General features: G+C 34.7%; 1 protein-coding gene across 3 annotated transcripts in view; it reads right to left on the bottom strand.

The window, feature by feature from the left end:
* LOC112494332 (dipeptidyl aminopeptidase-like protein 6) overlaps positions 1 to 6,923 on the bottom strand; it is a 215,165-nt gene extending 208,242 nt beyond the window's left edge. Inside the window, exon 1 of one of the 3 annotated variants that reach the window (XM_025084931.1) lies at positions 6,810 to 6,923. Coding sequence is in view for 1 of the 3 variants with exons in the window: in XM_025084929.1 (XP_024940697.1) it covers positions 6,248 to 6,255 (8 nt within the window). In the remaining 2 variants the exon portion in view is untranslated. Of the gene's footprint in view, positions 1 to 6,184; positions 6,455 to 6,809 lie in introns of those variants that run through there. The other 2 variants (XM_025084930.1, XM_025084929.1) reach the window with 2 other exon arrangements.
* Between the last annotated feature and the right edge of the window lie 7,567 nt (positions 6,924 to 14,490).

Below are 14,490 nucleotides of genomic sequence, written 5' to 3'. Positions count from 1 at the left end.
ATACAATTGTAGAAATTCAACTGGTCATTATTGCCTCATTGATATACCGTCATATCGCAAGAAGTCTATGTATCGAGTTGAAAGCTGTCCTCGTAAAATAAAGCGTTACGAAACGCTACGTCAACGGTCGCGCCAAGCAATTGGCACTCGTCGCCGACATTTTAATTAAAGTTACTCTCGCTAACCGCGACAGCGCTCGTTCCGCATTGAAAATTGCTTGAGCTTGTGGTTGTCGCCGCTAGGTGACCGTCGTTGCCCGACGCACGTCAAACTTTATTGTTAATCAGCGCGTCGCTTTTCAACCTTCATGAAAGCCAGATAAAAACGACAAAGAAAAATCTAAACAATTGGAATAAGGACAGACTCACAATCAGTAGGTAATTGTGACGTGAGAACCTTGTTTCATTTACAGTACATTTTTATTCACACTTGTTCTTTCATGAATCATTGACGAAATATTCGTATTGTTCTTCGTACACATTTGTCTGAATATGTTTTCGTGTCAAAGTCTTTGAGGAACATACTTTTTTTTTCGTCTGATTCTGCAACAAATAAGTCTATATGATATAATTATACGTGTTCACAATAAGCGTCTTAGAGAAATGGCGCGAATTATGAATATTTTAAAATTCAATTTCAACATTAATTCTGTGTATGCGTAAGCTGTACAGTCATTTTTGAAAGTTTAATTAGATTTATCCCGTGCAAATCGTGACTGCGAGTACTCAACGTGAAACATAACAATAGGGTATGGCGCAGGCGACATAATTATTTAAGCACCCGTGAACGTGTTGCAAAGTATTCTGAATCGTACACAAATAAGTAACGGAATGCAGGAAGACGTTAAGTGCATTCAAAACCATACAGTACCCAATTGTAAGATATGAGAAATGCATCAATCATTATGTAGAGGGATTAAACGAATCGCGTAGAAAATAAAGAAATACCAAGGCGTGTATCGCAATGAAACGTGGACGATAACGCAAAATTTATGACGATTTTCGCATCGGTGCATTTGCAACAAGATATGAGCCGTTACAAAAAGTATCGCTCCCTACTCGACAATATACTCTCTTCTATGACAATACCCGTTGAGTGTATAAAGGTATATAATATATGTGTATATATATACCTACGGTATAAAATATATACTTTTGCAGAATATCCGCCGTGGAAAATGTTCCGTGTCGCCTTGGATGCACATGCAACCATTTTTCGACGGTTCTTATGACGACACTGACAACGCCAACGTCGACTCATGAAAATACGCCGTGTCGGATAAAGATAATCCTTGGGGAATCGGTCGCTACATTTTCCTAGTGCATGGGATATATTCACCTATCGCATCCGAAGCTATACTCCGTCTTCCTTAGCTTTACTATTTTCGCATATTTGAAACAAGACACGTGCTCAAAGTTATCGAGAGAAGCGGAACATTAAAATCACTTGATTTTTCTGAAAGTAAATACCAAAATAAGCAAATTTGTTACGAGAAGTGAATAACAGACTGGAAAATAGTAGTTAGACATATACTTTGTATAGATTTTAAAGGTATAGTCTATAGATGCCAGGTATCTTTTTATACGCTTAATACGCTGTTGCATAATATCTACGAATACAATTCTATAACGTGATTGACATTGAGAGTATCAAAAATGAAAAGTAAATTGGTAAAATGACGTGACTGAAATAACGAAATAACTGTACACGATAAATTGCACGTGGAATTATCTTATACCGTGTAATGTATGCAATTTGCGTGTATCTATGTATATGTATCTATGCACACGACATTCTCATAGAAGTGTAGCATTGTACTATTGCACCGTTGGACTATTATGCCAGTTCGGTACTCATATATTTTTGGATGAAGGACAACCTTGCGACCACCCCCTCACGAGTCATGGAAGAAGATGTTGCGCAATGGAAATTGCTGACGCGATAAAGTAGTTACGCCTGTTCTCTACTGCCTCACTCTCTTTCTCTTTTCCTTTCTCTGTGGTGCTGAAAATGCCTTTGCACGTGCTTTATATCTAGAAGAAGGGAAACCTCCCGGCTCCACTTTAGACGCATCCACGGAAGCGCCGCACGATGTAAACTGCTGACTCGATAAAGTAAAACTTTTCGTCGCGACGTTCGTCGACAACACGAGACGAGGAATAAAAGCGTGATATAACAGGGTAACAAAAAAGCAGTGGCAGGGATACACCAAGGAATGTTCATAGATACTAATAGTTTATATACAGCAAAGAATCGAGGGGGGGAGGGAGAATGGAAAAACCAGAAGAAAGGTGGTAAAAGCAGAAACGAATAGCACGTGCTTACAGGTGACAACGAAAAAAGAAAAAGAGCAAAAGAATGGAAAAAAGTGAAGAAAATAAGAAAAGACTAAAAATACGAAAATAATGTACACGTGTCATATGAATGAAATCTATAAGCACAGTGGCAAATTATTATATATAGTATATTGTGCACCGAGAGCGAAAACAGGCGTTTCTGTGCCGCGTATAAAGTTGAGGTCCCCAAGACGAAGCCGAGGGGTTCTCAACTTTATACAAGGCACAAACGCCCGTTTTTTCTCGAGGTTCACATACAATTTTCTTCAACAGCGGAGCGAACGCGAGTTTTCACGTAGTGGGTGATTCTTGGGTCGGTGCAAATAAGCAGGTTAGTTTGGTAATTTAGGTAACGCGTTCAGAGAGGTGGAAGGGGGTTCAGGGAACAAAGTCCCCGCCGGGTCCGGGCAGCGCCCTGGTCGGGGTCCGGGGCGAAGCCCCCGAGGGGCGTGAGGGGGGACGAAGCCCCCCGAAATAACTACAACCACGATTTAAAAGTTATACGAACATTATATTGAGACTTCTTGAGAATGCATTTTAAAATGACTGGCATAATGCATCGAATAAAAAATATTACAATTAATGAGAAATCACAATGAAGCATCTGTGCATCGTACAGCTTACGTGAAACAAACAATTGCCCCGCCAATATTTTCATACGTGAACGTGAACACGCACCCGAACAAGCAAGTGTCGTTGCGGTGGGCAGCTGGTCGTTGGATTCGTCGGCAAATGTCGCCTCATTCCTAATCAATTTTTCAATCTTCCACGTTTCCTCAATTGAGAATTGCCCGTTTTCGTTCCTCCCGTTGAAGAAAATTATTTATACATTGCAGCAGTATCTGAAGGTACTTTGTAAAAAGATTCTTCAAAAATCTTTCAAGCATAGTATTTTTTTCTATATTTACGTTTTTTACAACAGTATTTTTAGTTAAAAATAATATCCACCAAAGGCTCATTACGACGGGTTGCAATTTCGAAACACTCTGGCTTTATAAAAAAATATTTTGAATTGATGAAAACACTTTTTCTTTTTTTTTTTAATAATAGCTGCATGTGTGCGAGTTCTTTAGCGTCAATTAAAATGCCACCAAATGTGGCACATAATTTAATATTATTAAATATGATAAAATAATATTGCTAAAAGTAATTCAGCCATTGTAAATGGAATACTTAGTGTTCAGTTTTCATTTAGTTTATGGGTAATACAAATCTATTTTTTTATAGTTTACACTTTACTTTTGTACCGATTGCTATACAATATATAAAAAATCTACATGTATGCCAAAAAATATTTATCTTAACAAACCATTGAATATACTTTTATAAAAATTTTATAATGATACTATGACATCCCCAGAGTTAAAGTTGAATGATTTTACTTTTATATTATTTGTTAGTAGTTGAAAATATTTGACAAATTTTAATGCAGTGTCGACAAATATTAATAGGCATATATAATGCATATATTAACATATGTCTGTATCGTTATGATTGTTATGAAAAACTATGATATTCCAAGATACACGTCGAAATTATTTTTCTCAGTACGAGATTAAAAATATCCTACAGACAAATGATCATAGGACGTTTGAGCTATTGGGCTACTTCGGTGCCTATCCCTTTGGTCAGTAATCAATTTCAAACCTTCTGCATACTGATCTCAAAATTTTTATTTTTAACTGGTATCAAAAATTTTTAAAACAAAAATATTTTTTTACCAACACTACATTCGCTATCCCGAGAACAAACGCGTGTTCTTTTTAACTTAAACAGGCTGCGACACCTCGATTAAAAAGTCGTTGTTAGTAATAAGGGTTTGCGAAAATCTGATTTATTAATATTCGTTAGCGTCGCATGAGGTCTTGCAAATAGAAGATAGATGTTTTTATTGAAAAATAAAATATATATCGTGAAGGATTTTCGTTAAAAAATATTTTGAAAATGCTCATTACTGTGCATTTTACAGAAATCTGAAATCGGGCTAAATATAAGGTTGAAAACCACGTACAAGCGTTTTTATTCAATGTCTAAGAAAATGATGTATTGTCTTCCGTAAAAATTAAAACTGAAACGGTTTATAGATATTATTATTACTATATCCTTAGCTATTTAAAGATTTTTATAACAACTATTGACAAACCGTGAGCTATCAATTTTGACGAAATTCGCAATGTAAACAGGCGCATAGGCTGTCTCTTACACCCCAGTCACTTTCGTCACGCTTGTACGCTCTCTGAGTCGGTCCCAGATATTATTTAGTACATAGTTTTTGTTCTAGAGTCTTAAGATGAAAATTATACAAAACGACAAGTCAGTAGAAAAGTCTCCTCAATTGTGAGTTTCGATTTTCGGTGGCTGAGATGTCAAGAACACGCCACGCGCCCATTCTTGAATTAAAAATTCATCAAATTTTAAAATAACGCCTCTAATCTCAATCAGCTGAAGAATAATAGTTATTAAAAAATTGTTCATTCACTGTGCGCAGCGATGTAAAGTATAATCGTTTCGCTTCCACTTCCTCTCCAATTTTCCAATCAAATATTCAACATAGCAAAGATCATCCAACTACTTAGTCCATTTTTTGCTAAAAAAAAAAAACTAATACTATATTACCCCTATCTTAATTTTTTTTGTCTTTTCAAAAGTCTCGACACTAAATCTCAATCTAATTGTAAGATCTACAGAGTATACCTAATACAGATATTATACAATACCCATCGAGCAATTGGGTCAGTAGAAGAATTAATGCCGGTAGTAAGTGAAAGAGAAAGTAGACACAGATTGGTATTATAGGAATATGTATCTACATGATGGCTAATGTCTTTGACATTATGGCTATTTATGATAGTTTTATTTACTATGAAACTACGAATAGGAGATAGAAAAATAATATATAGAATGAATTCAATTTTTAAAAACTCCAAGAAACAACTTTTGTCTCATTAAACGCCTTAAATACAATTTTCAAACATTACGATTTTCTGGGTATCAAGTAACCAAGTAATTAAACGATTACAATATTCACACAAAAAAATTAAAAAGAACAAAGATTGTTTTTGTCATTCACGCGTTCACGTGACCATGGACATTGAATTTACCGATAAGACGTACGAACGTGCTCTTTACTTCGACTGTACACGAAGGTCACAACCTCCTGGTTCAAGTTGATTATCAGAAACGATTCCTAATTATTAACATTCCTGATAGTTCGTCAAACATTATTTTGAATTATTAATATATATCGTTACACTGCATTACTATTGATGAAAATTCGTTATTGTGCAGATGCTTTATCATAAATATTGATAAGCACTTGATAAATATTGATATTACACTTGTTCATATGCATTTCGGAAATTCTATAAACAATTGTCAAAAGTAGAAAGCAATAAAAGAGTGCAGTACTCAAAAATTAATAACGATGTTTAACGCAATATGTTACCTTCAAGAAATTTAATTTCTAATTAATTAACACATAAACCCACAGCGTCATGTTAATTAAAAGCATGTTTCCACAGCGGTGTAGTGATCCGGCTTTAATATAAATTATTACCATAAATTCACACTTATAATGGCTGGCAATAATTTATTAATTTCATTATAGGTAGACCAACTCGTTAACTTGGCCTTTTTAAAAAAGTTACGACTTTTCAAATGTAAAGTCAATATTGTACAAAAAGAATATCAAATCAAATATCCCTTTGATAAATGCCCAATTAAATTTGTATGCTAAGAAATAATAAGTGAAAATGGAATCTCTATAGGAATTGTTAATCATGAGTGAGTGAGTTTTTATTGTAATAAGAACGATATCATTACGCGTGATTTGATTGAATATTACGTACATAATAATCTGTGTTAATTAAATGATGTCCGTTGATAAAAGTCGAGTTGCTTTACGAAATTACCAAAACATTTGACATATTTGCACAAGAGCAACCACATGGTAATTTATACGGTCTTATCAAAATTATTGACTTAACCAGACGAAGGAACAGACGTCTTATCGCCGTTTACGTGAATCAATATAGGGTGATTGATGTTCTAATAAACTTTTATAACCCGATCAATCAATTTGAATTTCATGGTAAACAAATATTAGTCCACATAAACCAACAGATACATTAATGTATACCAATCAATTATATCACAGGACAATTACACGACACTTTAAATAGAGTCAATTAAATTTGACTCAATAGTATACATATATTGTATAATTAATATTATGATGACTTTTTTCCCGAGAAACCTAAACTTCAACTAATTCTCGCTCACGGCCAGCAATCACAAAGCGTAAGAAAATCTGACACTCAAAAGTAAAACTAGCGGCACATAAACACTCGCAATTATTGCACTAAAGTCCTGCAAGGTCATCTAAAGAACAATGTAAACACTATCCTCACATCAAACTACGGTTGGCCAAAATCACTTGTCTTAATGAAAGAACACGAAAAAGTATAGAGAGACCTGCGTGTTTGTTGTTTCAACTGTCTACAGTAATGCGAGTAAACGGCGACTGACTGGTGAAACTCGGAGTTGCGCGACAACCGTTAACTTTTACGGATTCACAAGAGCCGCTTCATGGATTCCGCCGTAAGAGCGACAGAGAGCAACAAGATAATCCTTCGAAGTAAAATCATGGGTCCGACAACGATGGCAACAGTCCCAGTACTGGCGTTAGCAACTGGCGAAAGGAATACTAGTATCAATCCTTACATATTTATATATCCATATCTATGCACTATATACACAAAGTAAGACATTTACCTACTATTTTTATTCTCGAATTAACACCTTTACTCTCTGTATATGTATATGTATGCCTATCTTCTTTGAAGTACATATATGGGCGTTTGGTCATATGACACTGCTCCAAGTCGCATTTTATCGGCAAAATTTAGGTTAACAAACAAACTGTGCATTTGGCTTCTCTATACATTTTTTACGTTCTACTATTTTTACTACAGCGTACTTGAGATCGCCGCTTGAGTGAGAATCTGTGTCACGAGGTATAGGTAATTGGAAAATCATATAAACTCGTGCACGTATTGTCGGTAAGGTAGAGAAGAAATCTCAGAAGGTTCGTATCTCGTACCTACCTAGTACAGGCATTGTATCACAGAGTGATGTGCAGTTTATTGTCAGGTACTACTAATTCCAAAGTAGAAACAATCACTAAAGTGAAAGGATCCTCTGGATGTACTTATTCCTATAGTTATTATGACCTGTTTCACATCATCGCATTGGCGTTATATTTTATTATTGATTACGTCTCGTGTACTGTCGTTCAGTCTTAGTAAAAAGAGGCAACGCAGTGTACAAGTTATTGGAGGAAAAGGGGAAGAACCGATTTCACTGGCTTTTTATTAAGAAAGTATCATTTAACATAAATGATGAGAAATAAGAATAGACATATGTCAACGTAATAAAAATATATAAAGGGAAGTCCCCAGAGCTACAGTTGTATTTGACCATGAAAAGAAATTAGTCACTAGACTGTGAATCTTGGACATTGTTGACATATTGAAATGACTGATTGCTTATCTGGCAAAGTGTTCGCGGTGATGCAACCCTAACGTGAATACTTGTTTTAATTCATTTTTTAGCAAGACATATTTTGATGTATGACGTTATCATCAGTTCTGTACATACACTATATATATATATATATATAGGTACTATACAGTGTACGACAAATCTGAATAGATTTGAGTGAAGTCAATTTATGAAATTATTAAAATCATCTCAATAAATCATTAGTATTCTCATTAATATATTTAGAATTGTAAAATAAACATGACATTAAAATCCCACTGCATTGTGGATTAATATTATAATCGTATATAATTAATTGTAACCAGGCGTCTGTCAATTTAGCATAGTATATTGTTTAAATAAAACGTATAAAAATTGATATAGAATCATATATTGAAACAATTGACTATTACTTTCCAGTAAAAAAAAATTGAATTCTCAGCGTTTTTACATTTACATTCATCACGAAGTTTCATCGGAGTTCATCTTCCCGAAAATAGTTAGAAGTTTATAGCAGACTGTATATGCCAAGAATCCTACAGACTTATACATATGTAAATTTTCATTCGTAGACGGTTGGATTATGCGGACTTTCCGTCAGATAGCGTTAACTTGAGATAAGTCAGGAATATTTATACAACAATGAAAGACTGATAGGATATTTTTATTTATTTCTACATAACATTTGTTCTCTTTAGTCAAGTCATACATGTATAAATGAAAAAAGCACTCCTGGATTATACAGGGTGAACCACGAATAGTGATCAGTAGAGATTACTTTGTTATTAGCAGTCCGAACGAAAATGTTTTTATCAGCTTTTGCATGGTTTCAAGAGAGCTTTAACGTGATAGTGAAAAATTACTGGTCAACTCTTTTTTTAAATGTTTTTTCAAGGTTACTTTGAATTTTTTGTAACTGAACATATAATTTTTTTACGCCTGTCTGTTAGAGGATTTCAAGACGAATTCGGCACATGTAAGGACATGGCATTTTTTCATCCGGTTCGAAAGAAAATTAAAAAACTTTGTATCACAAGGAGAATCACAGCTACGCCGTTATTACGCATCCAATGTTGTTGACAAGTCAAAATTTACCAATCTTAATTGCAGCGATGTTCAAAATGGTGTCCACGAGCTGCAATGCACTCGCGTGGACGGTGAACAAAAGATTGTTTTGCATTCTTTATGGCCTCTCCTCTACACTGATGGCGACTGAAGACGACAGAATGAATGCGTATAACGGCGTAGCTGTGATTCTCCTTGTGATACAAAGTTTTTTAATTTTCTTTCGAACCAGATGAAAAAAATGTCATGTCCTTACATGTGCCGAATTCGTCTTGAAATCCTCTAACAGACAGGCGTAAAAAAATTATATGTTCAGTTGCCAAAAATTCAAGGTAACCTTGAAAAAACATTAAAAAAAAGAGTTGACCAGTAATTTTTCACTATCACGTTAAAGCTCTCTTAAAACCATGTAAAAGCTGATAAAAACATTTTCGATCGGACTGCTAATAACAAAGTAATCTCTACTGATCACGATTCGTGGTTCACCCTGTATATAAGGATGAGTACCTTTATTGTATCTTTTCTAACATATTTTAAGTTCTATTTCTCTTGTTTCTGTCTTGTTCCCTTTCGTCCCAAGGGAAAAAAAGAGAGATACAACACGGATAACATTACAAGTACGATGTCAGAAAAATATTTACGCCCGGCGTCTTCGTATTATCTCAAACATTCACAACATACTTCCTAGTGTAAATAAGCATATGTAAATCAGAATTTCTCCTTTCTTCTTGCTATCCTACGGAAAGATATTCCATTCTCATTAGTAAAATCTTAACTTATCTATTTTTCTTATGCTTCTTTGTTACAATAAAAAAGTAGATAATTCCAAGAATAAATATTTGTAGTTTTTAAATTCCTAATGAAATTAACTTCCGAAATGTAATATATGGCGCATCAGGCCGTAGAACTCATATAACAAAAGATTTAGGAAAACATTATAGTATGCATACACAGTAAAAATAGCGTAGTAGTAAATATATGTGTATATATTGTGTTATTCACGAAAGCGTACCATTAACTTAGCCTTTAGCCCCTGCCGGGTACACCTATTTTCGCGCGCGGTCCTCCTACGTGCACACCGGGCACTAATTGTAAGTGCCCAGTCGCCTTTTTTCTTTAATAACTGCGGTCCTAATTAACGTAGAACAATTTTTTCAAATTAAAACTTATGTGATTCCGTGTAAAATGAAATCCGATGCAAATAAATTTAATAATGTTAAAGTCCAGACATTAACATTTAAAAGAATAATTGCGATTTTCACTTCTTTTTTCAAAATTCAATATCTTCAGTTCTTATACGAAACAAAATATCAAAAAGTTGTTCGTTTTTTAATTCCTTCCAGAAACCATCATTATTGCAAAATATGAACCTGCAAAAAGGGGCATTATGTTTCTTTTTTAAAACATTTTATTATGACAAATACTCAAAATGATATTCGATTAAGCATATAAGTTTATTAAAAAAAAAAATTAAAAAACGTATTACTTCACATTAAAATATTTTACACTTATTAGAAATATTTGTTTCATAAAATTCGGACTAAGCCGTCACCTGGGCACTCCATGCCCAGAGTATCAAGAAAAATACAAATTACTACTAAAGTCACTGAATAAATGACGCTGCCAATTGTCTTACCTTTTTTCGAAAGGTTCAAACAAGACTATAATAGAAGGGTAAATCAATTTTAGCGGCTGGTTTTACCTGAACCTCATACTGCCCGAAATTTGGGTCGGGCACTCAGTACCCGTCAGAGGGTTCATTTGTAGAACTACCTTAGTTTGATGCATTTTTCGTGAATAACCCCTTATAGACATAAAGGGATTCTGACTGAAACAATTCAGATGGTATAAAAATGAAACTGTATTAAACTGGTAGTCCCACGAGAATCCCAAGACCTGTACGATTAGTCAAGCCCGATAACTTTATGACCCTTTCGTTGGCCTCGTAAAAAGATCTAACCTATGCAATATCGTATAACTTGTAAATGGGAACTGAAAATAGCAACATCATAGTAAAAGTAAAATGAAAAGTTAGAATAGAAGTAAAATGAAAAAAATGAAGGATTCAAATACAAAATTCTCACATCTATACCTTGACATTCCTTCATCCCTGTCTCTCTCTCACCTATTGTTACGATTTGACTCGCTGATGGTAGATCAACGAATTTATATTCGTTGTGGGTTCCAGGTAGTATTAGTGGGTTTCATCAGTAAAGAAACCGTCGTTCAGGTTGTGCGAAGAATATATGTATTTCACGATAAAGAGTGGTGTCGTGTATAATGTCCAGACTACTACTAACTTTTTCTTAGGGAAGGTTCGTCTTTTTATATTAATAAAAGTGGTGTAAGGTAGGGGTTGAAAAGCGAGAAAATCTAGTTTGGGAGTAACGGGACTCCAGAATGGAAATTGGCAAACCTATGGGTTTTTATGGGTTCTAGGAATAGAGAGTATGACGTAGAAGGTATTAGAAAAATATGAATAGAATGTTTTAGTAGGGTTGGGAATTAACGGTAATGAAGCGGTATGTAAGGAATAACGGGGTGCGGAGTTTCATGAAGGGTGAAGATTATCGGCGATTTAGAAAAACATAAAACTACGAGAAACGGTACACGGAACATAACACTATGGGACATATAATAGTTCCTGAAGATCTTACAGTATTACAGTTTTATTCTTATTATAAGCTTCTGACCTCTAGTCTTCAATCGAATCTTCTTTCCATATAGTTCTAATCACGATCTTGTATACAGGTCTGGACACTTATTGTTAGGCGAAAAACGCGTGACGATAAGGTGGTCACTACCGCAAGAGGCGTTAGTGTTGAAAGAGCCTATCACGTGCTAGCACTACGCATGCGCAATTATCTCTTTCTTGAATACGTAACCTGCAGCTTTGGTCGTTGTATGTGTAATATACCGTGATTGCAATTGAAAAAAAGCAACAATGACCAGAAAGTGCATCGTGCGTAGCTGTAAAAGTGGATATTCAAGCAACAAATGTGACGTATGTAGAAACACTATACTGAATCCAGTTACGTACTCGACGGTGCCAAGCGCACAGTTAGTGAATTTAAAGTCGCTTGGGCGATTACTGCACCCAAATAAGACTTTTTTCAATATGATTAAAACATTAGAATCTTATTTTAATAAAAATATTGATTTTCCCAATGTATATAATGAAACACTGGATGACATGTTCTACAATTATAATTTTTTGTTCCCGTGCACAGAGCACGCCGATGATGTATTGTCCTGCGCCAGGGCTGTCCAACATCAGGCCTACTTTTTGCAGACCTCACTTTTAGCAGCCCGCGGAGCGGGCCTCTAAACTTATAAATTACCCTCAAATACGAAATATGTATAATTCTTAGATTAACGATAAAATACAAACAAAATAACTTGTGACGCAACAGGCGACGGATAGAATGTCGTAGCGGAGTGACTTGAAATCGGACCGATCTTGCTCGATCACCCTCGAATATTCGAGAAGCCACTCGCACGTATCTTTGCGAAAGCAGCTTTTCCAACATGAAATTTATAAAATCAAAATATTGATGTTCCCTCTCTCAGAAGTCACTTACTCAGGTGCTTAGTTTATCAACAACAAATATTAAAGTTAATATTGATGCATTAGTTATAGTGAAAAGCAACATCCTCAAATTTCCCACTAATTTTTGTTGTAATTTGATATTTTTTGAATAAATTAAAATAATACAAACACGTTTTTTCTTTGTATAACATACCTATTAAAACTCACTGATAAAGTTGCATACGAAGTATTTTATAATGCGGCCCTCCAAACCGCATTTTTTTTTAAAGCGGCTCTTGGAGCACTTGCATTTGGACAGCCCTGTCCTACGCCATGCATTATTATTTACGAATGCGTATGCATCAGTTTTCTCAACAGCGTACAAATTCTAAACACAAAATACGAAGTGCTGAAAAACGAAAGTAATCATTAAAATATAAATAAAAAGTCTTATATCTTTTGTATACTTGTCTTATTTATTTCCTGACATTTTGCTGTTAATTTCCGTTTAATATATATTTATCGAAACATCCACTTATTTTCACTTACAGTCTTGCTTTATTGCTTTAAGTTATGGGTATATATCCAAAATGTTTAGTTAATTATCGACGAAAAACGATACAAAAGAATCTTATGTTTATCATGCCTGCTTGAATCACAATGATAGGAATTTGCATTCGAAAATCTCACAGGAGTTACAAATAAATTCAGTAAAAAAGTTACGACACAAGCAAAAATTGACTGTTTTAATTTTCATGACTTTTAGGTGAATTGGTCCATTTAACTTTAGTTTTTTAAATCATCAATTCTTTATTTGTCTAACTTATCAAAATTTTATTTAATTGGCATCGCATCGGTTTTTTGTGTGTAACTTTCCTTTTGAATAGGAGATAAGAGGTGGCAGTGAATCTAACTTATCAAATAAATTCAGTAAAAAAGTTACGACACAAGCAAAAATTGACTGTTTTAATTTTCATGACTTTTAGGTGAATTGGTCCATTTAACTTTAGTTTTTTAAATCATCAATTCTTTATTTGTCTAACTTATCAAAATTTTATTTAATTGGCATCGCATCGGTTTTTTGTGTGTAACTTTCCTTTTGAATAGGAGATAAGAGGTGGCAGTGAATCTACGGATGCGCATGCGCTTTTTCAGCTGGCTTTTTCGACACTAGCGCTTGCCGGCAAAACCGGCCGCATTAGGGTTACGAGCTACAATGTGGTGAGGATAGGGAAGTGCCCAGTCCTGTATACAAGACCGTGGGTCTAATTATTGAAAAATAGTACATTATGATACTAGGGAGAAAAGTGCGTGATTTCCGTGAAGTGCGAGGTTTGCAGCACGAGCAAGAGGTGGAAATCCGCTCCTCCCGTGTGGCATATAATACTTTTTACCCGACTATTTTTAAAATAATCATATTTTTATGCCTGCACAACGCTACAATATATGTATAGGTGTAGGTTATGAAAGATATTAAATCTAACAGAACAAATATGATATTATCGCAAATAATATATTAACAAACGGATCCGGGGCGGAGCCCTGGTGGGGTGCAGGGGCGAAGCTCCACCGGGAGGGGGTTCGAGGGGCGGAACCTCCCGACTGCAAACAAAATTTTTTAAGTAGCTCAAAGTCGAAAATTTACCTATTCAAATCATTGATAGGTCGTGAATTAATTGAATGATACCAAAATAATTAATGATATTTATCGTTTATTCAATCAATCATTCAATAATTCAATTATTCACTGGAATAATAGAAATTATCCATTAAAAATATTTGGAAAGTTTTCAAAAGAGAGCGTATGATCTTTGTTGGGTAAAACGCAATTTACATCTCATTTTTTCTGTTTAAAGGTTTTTTCTTCCCGCTAAAATCACTTTTTTTGACCACAAAATCACTTTTTCTTCTCTCTAGTCAAAAATTGATTACTTTCCACCCGCGTTGCAGCGATGGAATATGGTTATTTTATTGTAGTCGGGTACAAATAAATATAAAAGATACAAAAAACAGGTAGAC

The sequence above is a fragment of the Cephus cinctus genome, unplaced genomic scaffold (assembly GCF_000341935.2).
Source record: "Cephus cinctus unplaced genomic scaffold, Ccin1 Ccin1_scaffold0421, whole genome shotgun sequence".
Lineage (NCBI taxonomy): Eukaryota > Metazoa > Arthropoda > Insecta > Hymenoptera > Cephidae > Cephus > Cephus cinctus.
This window is presented reverse-complemented; position numbering and strand designations above follow the sequence as displayed.